Here is a 15,803-nt window from a genome sequence, read left to right on the forward strand (position 1 = left end):
TGTACACGGCATACGCACACACCTGCCCGCTCAAGGCTTCATGGTCATGGTAGTCTTTCTTGGGGTAAACATAAGTTTAAAGCCGGCGTCTTTTCTCGTAAAAGTGAAAATCCTCTTTCGGTTAGCAAAAACAGGTACTAATGTAGGTCCTTCATAAAAGTGAAATGTCGTAAAGTGAACGTTCAGAAAGCGGGTGACACCTGTACTCTGAACTTTGGAAACCAGCCACAATCCCAGTTCTCAAGTGTCGTGACCTCTTAACTTTCAAAATTGCAAATGGATTTCCAGATGCAGCCTTCCAGCAATTGAGCACACAAAAATAATACAAACAAAGCTCAGCAAAACATTATTTTATCCTTGAAAGATTTTAAAAAAGGCACAAGGGAATAATGTTAGGGAGATCTTAAAAATGCCCAAAACATTTTTGTAATTACTGTAAGTTTTCCTTAGCTGCCCATAAAATTTCTATAAAGCTGACAATTAGCAAACAGAAAACTGAAAATCCAGACTAAACTTACTGAAAGGAAAACAGGCTAAAACATTGACAGACAACTCCTTAAGAACAAATGCACTGATTACAAGCAATTGAATTGCAACAATAGTTAGTGTTGCACTTAGTTCATTTTCCTAAAGGAAGCTGCACAAAAGAGAAAAATACATTTTCTCTGGGCTGACGCCAATTTCCTTAGTTAAATTTTACCTCTGCAGTGACTGGCATTATCCTAGTTTTGGAAATTACTAAAATAAACTATAACAAAGGAAATTGTAACATTATTTCCCCACTTTCTTGTTCATTTTACATCAACTTAACATTGATTTTAGATCAACCTCCTGGAAATGTTTGAAATGTTTAACCAAGTAAATATCAAATCTTAAGGGGTTCCACATCTAACTCTCATGGTGCCCGTTGCTTCAAAACAAACAAAAAAAAACACATTTGAACAGAAATAACAGCATCCTTATTTAATTAATTCACAGCAATATTTAATTAAGCCACAATGCAGGTGTTAGTTAAGAATTCCACAATGAAATTCCTGAACACAGCAGCTGGCACTAACTCCAGAGCTAATTAAAATCAATAGACTGAAACATCCTACTTTGAGGAACTGCAAATAAATTGTTCACATGAGAAATATGGAACCTACCAATCTTGACTATTAATAGCATCACCATATCCTGGGGTGTCTACAACTGTTAGGCGTAGTTTGACTCCTCGCTCCTCAATTTCCACCGTTGAGGCTTCAATTTGTACAGTTCTTTCAATCTTCTCTGTGAAGATAATAGGCAACATAAAAACTTGTTTACAACCTATTCGAAGTGCAGTCAAGAAACAAATATTATTACACATTTTTGACGGCTGCTGATGTTTCTGTATGAAACTTCTGTCATGTCACACAATGAAATTTAAGGTTCGAAAGTTTCATGCAAATTCAGTCATGTTTCTGGGAGCCATCAGATAATTCCAGCATCAAAATTTCCATTTTTAAAATCTAACTCTTTTCCTATTTGTAGCCAGCAAAATTTTTGGTCTCATTTATCAATTCTCGAAGATTTCTGTTTTTTACTCCAGCTATTCCTATTCTTGAAGAAAACATTTTTGACACTAGCAGCAGGCTTTCAAACTGACATTTTTTCTTAACAACTAGAATTATTAACACCTAAAGGCTACTGTCTGAGTCAGTTACATTCGCTTACAATCTGCCCAAAAGCATGGCGTCTCATCTACTGCAGGTAAGCCCTCGGGTTAATGTGCAGCAAAAGAATTGGTTGGCCAAGGTTATTAACTTCTGAAAAGCATCAACCTTGCAGTTAACATCACAAGAGAAATGAGAAAGAACACTTTATCTCTTGTTACAGCTGTATTTACCATTTGCTGTGAAGACATAACCCTCTCAACACAAAGCTCCCAAAAGCATGAAAATTCTCAACATGGAAGTATTATTATGCAACTGTTTAAGGGATTGCAAATGGGCAACCATGAACGAAGCCATGAGACAGGACTAGGGCCACAACTTATCAGAATGAAGGCCGAATCTGTGTACAAAGAAACCATTTTTCTGTGACTGCTCACACATTATTCTTATATTAATTATAATGATTCACTATCTATTTAAGGTCTGTGTTACTTTTTGGAGGAGGGTAGTAGAATATAAGAGAGAGACAAATAAAGGAGTCCAACATAAATGTTTGGTTAAACTTGACAGCACCTTGCTACGCCTCTGCTGTGGGATATTATCAAATTATCCGAGGAAAAACAATGATATTTTGGAAAAAGAACATTAAATCCAAACACATGTAGTTTTGATAACCAGTACTATAGCTATTACATTGCACTCAACAAGAGGATTTCAGCATGACAGACAGCTCATGAGCCTTGACCTTGAAACCCAAACAAAGAAAGGCAATTTCAGAAAAACTATAAACACCAGCTTAAATATACTGCAGCTGCAGGCTTTAATTTTTATCTCTCACTCACTGTCCACTTTTTCTTTCCCTGCAGCAATTAACTGTTACTGGATGTAATTTCATTAGAGTTCAAAGGCTGCCAATATCACTCAACAACTATTCCTTTTGTTTGAGCATAAATCGGGAGTGCATTGATTACTCAGTCAAGGAGGGCATCACTTATGACTGCACCTTAAGTTTAAAATTTATACTAAAACATAAATACATTCCAAAATCTAGAATATGATATTTATCAGAAACAAAAATATTGCACAGCTATTTCTTCCATTGATGCTCCAGAACACTATTTAAGCCATCTGAACTTTTAGCACCATTTACACTACCTAATTCAGCAAGTCAGCAATGAAGCACTGTTCTTTTGTGGTAAACAGTGTAATCATTATTGTTAATGTGATATCATGTCCCTGTTACTAATATCTTAAATTTTGGAAATCCTCCCGTAATTCATTCACCTGCAGCCCCAGGTACGTAGCGTTCAGGGTAGAGGTCAGTCAGGAACAGGCTGTTGATTAATGTAGACTTCCCAAGACCAGACTCACCTAAAGGAGGAGGAATAGAGCAAAATGAAATCAAATGTATAGTTAAGGGGACCAAGTACAAAATGAACGCAAACTAAGAGAAAAAACAGATTAGGAGGGACCAATATCCAAAATACAATTTTGTTTTATTTTACTTTACTTGACAGGAAATGTCATCCTGATAGATAGGCTTTATTTATATACACCACTGCCAGGAATAAATGACATAATTCTCATGACATTTTGAAAATTTGACAAATTATACTGGGCCATTGTTCAAAAGTAGACAAACAGTTTTCATATACTAGGCCATTACTCTAAGGTATATATAGTAAGTAGCTTTCAGTTTGTACTTAGACCAAGTAAACAATAGATATTCGGAGCAAAGGAGAATAATGGCTACTATAAAGATCATTCATCCAGTCTTAGGGAGAAGTTGGTATTAGATGCAGAAGTGAGTTTTAATGACATCATTGAGAACATACAGTAGTTCTCCAATTCATTCAGTAATCTAATAACATTAACTAGTTATATAACCAATGACTTAAAGTAATTAAGTCATGGAATTTATAAGTAACAAATATTCTTTAAAAATTGTAACCAATTATAGCATCTGAAGAAAAGGTTACACAATCATTTCATTTGCTGTAGACTGCATCCATTCAGGGAGGACAGTGCCAGAATTCTTAAGATTCTTAAGAATTATGATTAAGAATGGCCAGCATTTCAGGTGCAAATAACTGGAAAGACAAAGCAAAAACAAGTCTCCTCTACTAATAATTGGTCATTTATAAATTTAATTTTCAAAGTCTATCGTGAAACTTTTGAATATCACAGACAAAATTTAATTAACAAGCTTTAGAAATATTTGTTTCCTTTGAGAGACTGAATAAGCAGCACAACCTACCAACTACCATTAGGGTGAATTCAAACCCTTTCTTCACAGACTTCCTGTGGACCTGGTTGGGCAGGTTTGCAAATCCCACATATCCAGCAACATCTGGAAACTGTTGAGAGAAAAAAAAATTCCAATCTATTGAATCATTGAAAATGGGAAAAAATATAGGCAGAACACAAAATTCTCCTTTCTCACATCCCCCATTATTTCTCACACATATTATCACATACAGTCAGCTACAAACACATTCACACTCCCTTCCCAACTTCAATTTCTTATTTAATGCTTTTAACATGTATTTTGCCTTCCTCCTGTACAATGTCCTGTGTATGTTACTCAAAATGGCTTCTTTGGTTTGTTAGGAGTAGGTTTGTCTGATAAGTGTTTGATACTGTGTGCGTGCGCGAGGCATAAACTTGATTCCCACAGCACCTGCGTGTACGGGAGGTGGGGATGGTGTGTGGCTGGATCTCCTTTTCCCCTAGACATATACCAGCCTGTTGGGTGGGTGTTACTCTCCTATTCACCATGCCGTAACAAACTTGACCGTGCTGGAGAAAAGGCCAGTTTCCACTGCACTCATTACCAACAAATTAAATATACATTTTCCCCCATTACACCTTCAGTCTCATAAACATGGCTTCACAATCCCATCAAGCTCCACAAACTGAAGAATATCAAATGACATCACATATTCATTATCAACTTGCGGTAGGGACAAAGAAAATGCAATTATTCAGCTGTCATTACTATGGTGTTATTGGGGTCCTGCATTTCTGCATCAGAGACTGTTACAACAGTAAATTATAACTATAAAGCGCTTCTCACAGTAGATATCAAGCTAACTTTTCATCACAAATCCAGCAAATTTATCATAACATGTTCGACAACTTGGAACGTGTTTTAAAGCGGGTCATCAGTTTTGTCTTAAAAATACATTTGGTCCACAACAGACAAGAACAGCTTATACAATTCAACACAAAAACATACTGGGCACTATGAGTCAGGGAGAGAACTTGCTCAGTCACAGACAGACAGGGAAAGGCGATCATTACACACCCCAGTTAGAGTCAGAATGACCCACAAACACATATGCAAATAACTGTAACTAAGATGTAACAATAAAATGATCTTGAACTTCTCATCATACTCTGACTAAAGCATTTTAACATAAGAACAGTATACAGTGCTGGTCATTAGAAACTCATGGGCGGGTTGACAACCACACACCCCCCACCAACCCTGGAGCATCACACTGCTCCCATCCAAGGGGTCAGTCATCCTAAGAAACCCCAGAAACCATAACAAAGTCCAAAAGTCCAGGTGGTAGTCAATGCTGCCACAGGGCGTTGAAGAATTCCTGGAGTTCCTTACCCCCTCCCCCCCCAGGGTAGGCAGTGTTTGGTGAGGCAAGAGGCAGGGCATCTGGTGTGTCACTTCCTTTCTTTAGCCGCGCTGTGTCAGTGATGGCCAAGGACCAGTGTCAGCCAGTCCCAGTGCAGCACAACTGCCTTCTGCCACTTAGGGAACCGCACCCGATACAACACATCGAAGATGCGGTCAAGTACCTCTCCCGGCTCCTCCAGTGCCTTCCCAACTTGAAGAAATAGTCCCTTCTTCTCGGAGATCCAGTGGACCCATACTGGGGTCCCCACCATGTTCTGTTACATTGGTGCCTAGACACGTGGCCTCGCCCCTGGGATGTGCAAACATTGCAGGAGTGTGCAACCAGCTCCACGTCTTGCCCATACCCAGGCTAGCAGAAATGTTCTCGCAGCCTGCCCAAAGTCTTTGCCGGCCCCCACACCGACTGCAGAGGTCTGTTGCCGTCAGAAAACGGCCACCACGAAGAGCAACCAGTCATGCATCTTTAGCATTCCCCACTGAGAGTCTCTGAATCCAGGGTGGAGACCCCTGGCCACTCTTGCCGCTGTCCCACAACTCGGCCATCCCCCTCACCCAGGCCAGCATAGGACTGCTCACCCACTCGCCACACAGCTGCTGGTCGAGGGTGGAACGGTCTACCTCACTGCCACTGCGCCTTGCCCTGGTTTTGCTGTACTGCAATGGGCCAATGCAGAGTGTGCTGCACTGCGATGAGCCACTGCAAGACTGGTGCTGGTTGCTGCTGCACCTGCCCGTCCACCTCCGGAGAGCCGTGGCTTTAGCGCCGAGGTAGTGTCCTTTCCTTTTCAATCTTTTTATTTAATTTCATATATTTAAAAAAAACATAACATAATAATGAATAGGTTATAAATGCCGAGGTAGTGTTGCTGCCCACTCCCTCCCAACCCCAGTGGGACAGCACGTCCAGCCCAATGATGCAGGACGGCTGAATGCCGGCTTGCCAGTCCTACAGCACGAAGTTCACATATAAGCTCAGCTCTACACCCAAATGGTTCACCCAGAGAGGCAACAATGGAGGGATTCTGCTGGAGGTCTCAGGCAGCACCATCCCTTTCCGATGGCTGCGCTGGGCTGTGATGTGGTGCTGGTACAGGGCAGTTCCAGGCCAAAGAGCCTGCCTCACCACACCAGTATCAGAGATTGCTCTTTTACATTCTTATTCTATAAAATGCAGAGGTCTTGCTTACCTCAGCTCAATTTTTAATATAGACCTCTGTCAATTAATAAAGGAAATTATTCCACCAAGAACAAAAGCTCAAAGTTCAAAAGTAAATTTATTATCAAAGTGCATGTCACCATATACAATCCTGAGATTCATTTTTGCGGGCATATTCAATAAATCCATAATAGAATTTTAACAATAATGTAATCAATGAAAGACCACACAAATTCGGGCATTCAACCAGCGTGCAAAGGACAACGGGGGGGGGGGGGGGGGGGGAGTAAATAACAAATATTGAGAACCTGAAATGAAGAATCCCTGAAAGTAAGTGAGTTGTGGGAATATTTCAATGATGGGGCAAGTGAAGTTGAGTGAAGTTATTGCCTTTGGTTTAAGTGCCTGATGGTTGAGGTTGATGGTTAACTGTTCCTGAACCTGGTGATGCGACTTCTGAGACTCCTGTACCTAATTCCTGATGGCAGTAGTGAGAAAAGAGCACATCCTGGGTCGTGGGGGTGGGTACTGATTTCCTGCAACAACGCTTTATGTAGAAGTGCTCAATGGTGGGGAGGGCTTTACCCTTGATGTACTGGGCCGAATCCAATACATTTTTAAAGATTTTCTGTTCAAGGGCCTTGGTGTTTCTATACCAGAATGTAATGCATAAAAGTTGCAATACAAATTAATAACCAATTCCACAAACAGCTTCAATTAATTATCTTTCATATATAAATTAAATATGTTTAATATGTTATTTTCCCTCACAACACTGATAACTGTTGCCATTTAAGAATTTCATTATTGGGGACTATAGTGAAGACTAAACACTAGCTGCATAGTCATAGAGAAAGAAGTGACAAGTCCTGCCAACAAAATGATTCCTGTTTTATTTTTTCTACAACAAACAGAAGGTTTGGTGATGATTCTGCTGAAAGCTTCACCTCTTTTTCAACTGAGTCTGAATGCAGCTTTGCAAAAAATACATTGGACCTTAAAAACTTAAAGACTTTTCAAGGAATGCACAGAGAGTTGTGAAAAGTGAGCTCATCCACCCCCTCCATCCCCATTCCTCCATGATCTTGCATATAACAGTTACCAAAACTTCAATCTCATGACTATGAGAACGCTCTGCTTATCTCAATACAACTGTAATCGAGTCTGTGCAGATGAGGTTAAGTCTCCAACAAAGCTGGACGTCTTTAAGAAAATTATTGAGATAAGAAGACTACAGATTTTTATTTAATTTTTTAATAGTTAGTCATCAGAGGCTTTGGAAAAATAAGAAAATTGTCAGAACAGCTTGCGCAACCTTTTCTGGCAAAAATAAGGTGACTAAGTTTCAGCTGTGTTGCATTAGCAATTCCACCTCTCCCTGAACTGAAACACCATCTACAAATTTGCTGACAAAACACCGATTGCTGGCAGAATTTCAGTTGGTGACCAGGAGGCATAGAGGAGCAAGCCAGATCAACTGGTTGAGTGGTGTCACAGCAACAACCTTGCACTCAACATCAGTAAGACCAAGGAATTGATTGTGGACTTTATGAAGGGTAAGCTGAGGGAACACACACCAGTCCTCTTCATCAAGGGATCGCAAGTGGGAAGGGAGACCCGTTTTCAAGTCCCTTGGTGTCAACACCTCTGAGGATCTATCCTGGGCCAAACATATAGATGCAATTACAAGAAAGATACAACAGCAGTTGTAATCCATTAGACGTTTGAGGAGAATTCATTTGTCACCAAAGACTCTCGCAAAATTCTACAGATGTATGATGGAGAGCATTCCAACTGGCTGCATCACTGTCTGGTATGGAGGGCCCAATGCACAGGGTCGGAAAAGGCTGCAGAAAGTTGTAACTTCTTCCAGTTCCATCACAGGCAAAGTCTCCCCAGCCTCCAGGACACCTTCAAAAGTTGACTTCTTATTATGTATGCAATGTACTGCTGCCATAAAGCAACAAATTTCTCAACATATGCAGTTGATACTAAACCTGATTCTGATTCCATTGTTGGCAGAATCTCAGATGGTGATGAGGTGGTGTACAGGAATGAAATAGATCAGTTGACTGAGTGGCATTGCAACAGCCTTGCACTCAATGTCAATAAGACCAAGAAATTGATTGTAGACTTCAGAATTTGATATATCACCAAAGACTCTAGCAAATTTATACAGATGTACCGTGGAGAGCATTCTAAGTAGTTGTGTAAGTGTTGTATAGTGGTATGGAGGAGCCACTGCACAGGATTGGAAAAAGATGCAGAGGGTTGCAAACTCAGCCAGCTCTATCATGGGCACAAGCCTCCCCAGCAGAGGACATCTTCAAAAGGCAATGGCTCAAAAAGTTGGCATCCATTATAAAGAACCCCACCCCCAATCACCCAAGACATACTACCATCAGAGAGGTGGTACAGAATCCTGAATACACGCACTCAGCATCTTAGTATCTACATATATATGTAACAAATATATATCTAACAAAACCCATTGCTAACAAATTGGCGACTGGCATGATAAGCTACAGTGATGCACAACCGTCTGAATAGTTAATGCTGCAACATGGAACGAAACAGTGTCATTTATCAAGTCATAAATCTCACACCTAGATTAAAATAACAAATAAATATACTGTTAATAGGGAGGCACTATATCAACCCACTCAGCTCAATGAAAGAGACAACAACAGTTCAAACAGTCCGTATAACCATTTACCAATCACAGATATAAAAGATAAACCAAATTTATGTGGTGAAACAGAAGTCCTACACACAAAGAAAGGTAGTTCACCCATTACAAGAAATTTACTATACATTCCCACTCCACCAAAAACCCAACCTCACAACTTCTGGGTAAATCCTTCTTGACACAGATGTTTATCAGTTTAGGGCATTACCCAAATTCAACACACTGAAAAGCCATACTAAACATGTGCTGCTCTCGGCTTACAAGAGTTTACCATGAAACTGCACCATGTAAACAATGCTATCACTTACATGACACATTAGATAATGTGTCATTATCAAGTTCAACTTGTAAGGGATGAGCTAAATACATACAAAGTTCCACAAATTACTGAAGAAGTCCATCTGGTTTAGTCAAGCTGGTTCCCTGCTCAGTTATGCCAACACACATTCAATAAAATTCTGATAACCCAGCACCTTCAGGGCCTTGGCGATTCCAGGCCAGCAGATTTTCCAGAGTATTGTTTATTACAACAATTAACAGCTCAACACATTCATGTTTTTAGATGTTAATATTTTCAAAAAGCCTTATGACCTTAAAAGTGGGGGAAACAGAGCTGTGAGAATTTAAAGAGAAATAGGAATAGGATGCCAAACCACTAGCATTTCAGAGCAAGCCAATCACAGGTTAACTATGTTCTACCTTAGTACAAATTCCTCAATCACAATATTAAGTAATACTAAATAGTTTTCAAATGAATTGCTCTTTTACCTGGATATGTATTTGAATAAACAAGGCATAAAGAGATAGGGATTTAATGCAAACAAACACGGAATGTTAGACCAAAGGAGCTTTTTCTATGCAGTACAACTCCGTGACGCTAGCCCTATGATCTCCTCCCGACCCCTCCTCCCCCACACAGGATGTGTTCCTAGCATTACACCGGGGAGAGATGCTGACTCTACAGTTCAGCATAACCTTAGAGCCTCAGATGGCAGAGCAATACTTATCAACATCTACTCAATTATACTTCCATCTAAAGCATTATTAAGTGTCCCATCAGTGAGTCTAATTTAATTGCATTGTTTTAAGTATATGAACTACTCTTCTGTCATCAGGATAACTGTGCTGAACTTGATCATTTGTTTATTTGTTCACCATTGCATGCTACCTTTTTTTCACTAGTCTTGATCAATAGGAAGAAATTGTATTCAACAATATTGATACTTAAGCTCCTAGAAACCATTCCTGAAATGTAACTGGGCTGATATGATGTAATTAGATCTTATCCAAGTTATGTAAAAGATTCAAAACAGCCACTAATGATTTCATTGTTTCAATTTATACTTGTATTGAAACATTAATTTTTACTTTTATCCCTTTAAATCCTCTTAATTTTTATATGGAGATGATCAGCCAAATCAAATGAAACATTTATGTGTTCAAACATTGTGCGAAGACGTGGGTTAATCACAAATCTGATTAACTTGACTGAATTTTTTGATGAAATGGACAACAGCGTGCAGTAATGCTGAATTTATGAATGATTCATAATAAAAAGTACCATACATTAAACTTAACAAAATTGAAATCTATAGATAAGATGAAAAGGAGCAAAGCAAAATTTGCCAAAGGATATAAAATGGAATTGTAAAGCATGGCATGCAGCCCTTTTCCCTGAACACAGTAATGGCATATTTGTGGCGACCAACTTCCTAGTGCACTTGAACTGGCTCACAAATAGCCAGCGCGCCGGCACAAAGGCCAGTCCCAAAAGGACGCCAGGTCTACTTCACCAACAAAGGGAAAAGCCTGCGGGGGATTGTGAGTACGTGTCCCTACAGCATCCGCGCCCAGGGAGGGCGGGATCAGGGAGGCTTTAAAGCAAGGCTGTGAAGTTCGAATAAAATCTTTCTTTAACTGCAGTTTACCGACTCCGTGTCGTTATTTTAGCGCTGCGTGTAGCACACTGCTACATATTGTTATTTAGAAACAGAACTTCCATCAGCCCTTTGGAGAATGAAAAGGCACAGCTCATTGTAATGCTCAAATGCACAGCACAAAGAACACAAGTTACCACTACGTACTGTATGAAAAAACTAAACACATCTGAAGAGAGCTCCAGAGAGACCTCATGGAAATGCAAACTAAACAATAGATGCATACCAAGTGTATCCCTTCTTAAAACTAAAAAGTTTGTTTCTTCATCCTGAACTATTCAGGCAACTATCAGGCATCTTGCATAAAAACATTATGAGAAAAGTGGCAAAGCTCAGAAAGATTTAAGGATACAATTGCCCACACTGCAGATCACTGAATGTGACATGAGCTAATCAATGAAGACTATTCTGTATTTAAGGTAATTAGATAAGCAGCAATTCAAAAGTTTTAGCTTGAGTTTGAGTTTACATTAAAGAATAGATATAAGAACATTAAATCCATAGGCTATTGTGCACAAAAATAATGTGTATGTAACACAATGAACCTATTTGACGGAGGAGAAGATGGCAGCTGAGTCCAGACACCAGAACTGCCATTGACAATAAATGCTGACATGTGAGCAGTTTATAACAAATTCATGTCTACTAACAAGAATACACATGTATCATGAATCATGCACTCCCACCTCCACCACTCCTCCAGGTACTGTTACAACTTATCCCACTGCTCTATTAGTCTATTTTAATTTTAATAGTTTAGTAAGCCTGGGTTCACCATCATTCTTCAATCTTGTGTATTGTTCACATTTCCTAGATTTTTGTTTAGGTGGGGCACAGATAGTAAACCTTAAATCAGAGAAAACAAAAACTGCAATGACAATCATGTATACACAGGAAAACTGGATTGAAGTTTGAACAATCATTGCACTTAATGAATTGCTTTCTCCTTATACTGTTCAATAAACAGTTGCAAATAATTAAACAATTCCAGATAACTCAGTGAAATACTTAAAACTTGTATCAGGACCTACTCTAATAAGGAATTTATATTTATAACCAGAACTTATGGTTGATCAAAGCTATTCACGTTATTTAATTCTACCAGTTAACTGGAAAGATGAATTTGGAATTGAAAGTCAACAGTCAATTTTAGTTTAAATTTCTCCACGTCTGTTCTGAATGGGTTTACAATTACTTTACAACTAATTCCTCTCTGCACCCACCCAAACAACCTGCCCCCCCCAACAAAAGTGTGGACTTATCAGCCAAGGGAAAATATACACACCTTTTCTTGCATTATTTACAATTCCTAGAGCTTCAATTTGTTCCATATGTTTCAGTCTTCACACAAGCATGAACTTAACAAAGCTCCAATGTTACAACACACACACACACACACACACTTCTCCAAACATCTTACAACATCTATGGCCATCATATAGCAAGACATTTCAGGAATATTTTATCAAAAGGCATTCTAAATGAATATAACTGTTTAATTGTGTAAGTAAAGTGGGCATTACTAAACCACTCTGGATTTCAGTTCAGCGAATACAATCATGTAGCTACTCATTTAAGTTACTAACCTTTGCCTTTTCTGTTGACATGCTGGCGTTTAACTTCACAGCTCAAAATCTAAAGAAAAAATACATACATGGAATTAACAGAACAAATCAGGAACACTAAAACTACCAGCACAGAACACACAATGATGAAATGGTGCTGAAAGCCATTCACTTCATCAGATGTTGTTGCAGATGATGCAAAATTAAGATAGGTGGAAAAGCAGGTAGTGCTGAGGAAGCAGAGAGCCTGCAGAAGGATTTAGACAAGATAGAGAAAATGGGCAAAGAAGTGGCAGATGGAATATAGTACAGGGAAGTAGGCCTGGACTATTTTCTGAACAGGGAGAAAAATCAAAAATTAGACATGAAAATAGATTTGGGAGTCCTCATGCAATTTTCCCTAAAGGTTAACTTGCAGGTTGAGTCACTGGTAAGGAAGGAAAATTCAATCTAAGAATTCATTTCGAGAGGACTGGAATATAAAAGCAAAGATGTAATGCTGAGGCTTTATAAAGCAATGGTCAGACCACACTTGGAATATTGTGAGCAGTGTTGGGCCCATTATCTAAGAAAAGATGTACTAGAATTGGAGAGTGTAATGAGAATGATTCTAGGAATGAAAGGGTTAACATATGGAAAGTGTTTGATGGCACTGGGCCTATATCCACTGGCATTTAGAATGAGGGGATTCTCATTGAAACCTACTGAATATTGAAAGGTCTAGATAGAGGGTTCATGGAGAGGATGTTTTCTACAGTCATTGGGTAGATTTAAAACAAAGGTTGATAGCTTCTTGATTATCCAAGGTTACAGGGAGAAAGCACGAGATTGGGGTTGAGAGGAATAATAAATCAGCCATGATGGAATGGCAGAGCAGCTTCGATGACCAAATGGCCTAATTTTGCTCCTATATCTTAGGGTCTTGTGCACTCTGCAGCCAAAATTAACTAGAGTGATGATTTGAACCACATTGTCATCGCCTGCTGATTTTGGAAAATAAATAAACTTAACTCAAAATGATAATAGTAACTAATAGGGCACTTTTCATACAGATGATGTAGTTCAAAGTGCTTCATGATTAGATGAAGTGCAAATATAAAAATAAAAATAAACATAAGCATGACAATGAAAGATAAAAAGATGTTAGTTAAAAATGTTAAATTAACAGGTTTTGAGCTGGTGTTTAATCTGAGTCTACATCCCTTATAGTTTGAGGCGCTGAATTCCACAGTTTAAGAGCGTAGTTCAAAAAAACTGACCTGCCAATTATCTTTTGAGGGAGATTGGTTAAATTTAAGAGACCAGCAGAAGACCTGAGAGCTTGAGAAGGATTATAAACCAAAAGCAGTTCTATGATGAACTCCAGTCCCAGACAATTAAGAGCTTTAACAATAAATAAGAGAACTTTAAAATTAATTCTAAAAGATACAGAAAGCCAATGCAGAGTAATTAGGATAGGAGTGATATGCTCCCTCATCTTGGTTTTAGTTAAAAAGTTGAGTAGCAGTGTTCCAAATGAGTTGAAGTTTGTCAATAGATTGCTTAGGAAGGCCAGTAAAAAGTGCATCGCAGAAATCTAGTCTATTCCATATAAAAGTCTGAAATATTATTACACCACAGAAACAAACGTACCTTTGCAGTATTTCTTAAGAGTAAAAATGCTGCTCTGGTTACTTTATGTGGAATTTAAAATTTCAATATGAATCAAGGATAACACCAGGCCTGTATTATATAATTTTTTTATAAATATGCACTCCTGAAGCAAAAACAAACACAACTGGGGTGCAAAGCACTACAGATATACCAGCAGAGTTTAAAACTGATTTTGTGACTTAACAATATTCACTAAACACCCATTGCACAAATGCTTTTGGACAAATGTTGGTAGCTGATGCATGTCTTCAAACAAACAATTCCTGACAATAAAATACAAGACCATCTCAAAAGCACTAAACATACCTTGGAGCTCACTGCAGTCCATCATGGAAAGGTGGAAAAAATATCAAACTACAGCCACACTGCCTAGGTCAGGCTGGCTTTCTAAATTTAATCACCGGAAACGGCACTTTTAAGAGGTTACTATGATGATAAGTCACTCCGAGTGAGCTGCAGTAGTTGGTGGCTGCAACCAGAGACTAAGTTCATGGCTTGACAGGCCTTGCACAAAAAGAGTACTTATGGAAGAACAGCAAAGAAGTAGCCCCGGCTAAAAAAAAGGCCTACCTTTGCCTGTGAAAACTTTACAGAGCATCACTTAGAAGATACTGTAAAGGCGTGGAAGAAGGTCTTGTGCTTGGACGAGACTGAAGTGGAACTTTCTGGCCTCAACACTAATTGTGCTGTAAAACTAATACCATGGATCAGCCTGGTTACATCACTACTGTAAAGGCATGATGCTATGGGGATGTCGTTCAGCATCACGGACTGGAAGTCTGGTCAGATTTGATGGGAAGATGAATACTGCTAAATACAGAGAGATCCTTGCTAAAAGCCTGCTAGTCTCCCCTAAACTGGGGAGGACATTCATCTTTCAATAGAACAACCCAAAGCACACTGCCAGAGTAACCATGGGGTGGCTTCAAATGAAGGAAATTGATGTCCTTGAGTGGCCCAGAGCCCTGACCTTACAGGGTGCAATGTGAAAACAAGGATGAAATGCTGAAGCTTTATGAGGCACTGGTGAGGCCTCACTTTGAATATTTTGAGCAATTCTGTATCCCTTATCTGAGAAAGGATATGCTAACATTGGAGAGGGCTCAAAGAAGGTTCATGAAAATTAATGCAGGAACGAAAGGCTTACCATAGGAGGCAGATTTGATGGTTCTGGGCCTGTAGTCACTATAATTTAAAAGAGATCATATGAAATCTATTGAAAGTTGAAAGGTGTAGAGTGACTATGAAGACGATGTTTCCTATGGTGGGGGAGTCTAGGACAAGAGAGCACAACCTCAGAATAGAGGGATATCCATTCAGAACAGAGATGAGGAGGAACTTCTTTCGCCAGACAGTTGGTGAATCTGTAGAATTCAATGCCACAGGTAGGTATGAAGGCCAAGTTATTGGGTGTGTTTAAGGCAAAGGTTGATAGATTTTTGGTAAGTCAAAGATGTAAGGTTATGGGAGAAGGCAGAAGAATGGGAGAAAAATAGATCAGCCACGATCAAATG

General features: G+C 39.1%; 1 protein-coding gene across 2 annotated transcripts in view; it reads right to left on the reverse strand.

Annotated features, from left to right (window-relative positions):
- The window catches only part of zgc:63587 (uncharacterized protein LOC393431 homolog), a 170,383-nt gene that overhangs the window by 137,861 nt on the left and 16,719 nt on the right, over nucleotides 1–15,803 (reverse strand). For both annotated transcript variants that reach the window (XM_059983185.1, XM_059983186.1), the window contains exons 3-6: nucleotides 12,658–12,706; nucleotides 3,892–3,991; nucleotides 2,919–3,005; nucleotides 1,146–1,269 (exon numbers count right to left, since the gene is read on the reverse strand). In XM_059983185.1, the coding sequence (XP_059839168.1) occupies nucleotides 1,146–1,269; nucleotides 2,919–3,005; nucleotides 3,892–3,991; nucleotides 12,658–12,678 (332 nt within the window). In that variant the 5' untranslated portion in view covers nucleotides 12,679–12,706. The remainder of the gene's footprint in view (nucleotides 1–1,145; nucleotides 1,270–2,918; nucleotides 3,006–3,891; nucleotides 3,992–12,657; nucleotides 12,707–15,803) is intronic.

This window comes from Hypanus sabinus, chromosome 10 (genome assembly GCF_030144855.1).
Source record: "Hypanus sabinus isolate sHypSab1 chromosome 10, sHypSab1.hap1, whole genome shotgun sequence".
NCBI lineage: Eukaryota > Metazoa > Chordata > Chondrichthyes > Myliobatiformes > Dasyatidae > Hypanus > Hypanus sabinus.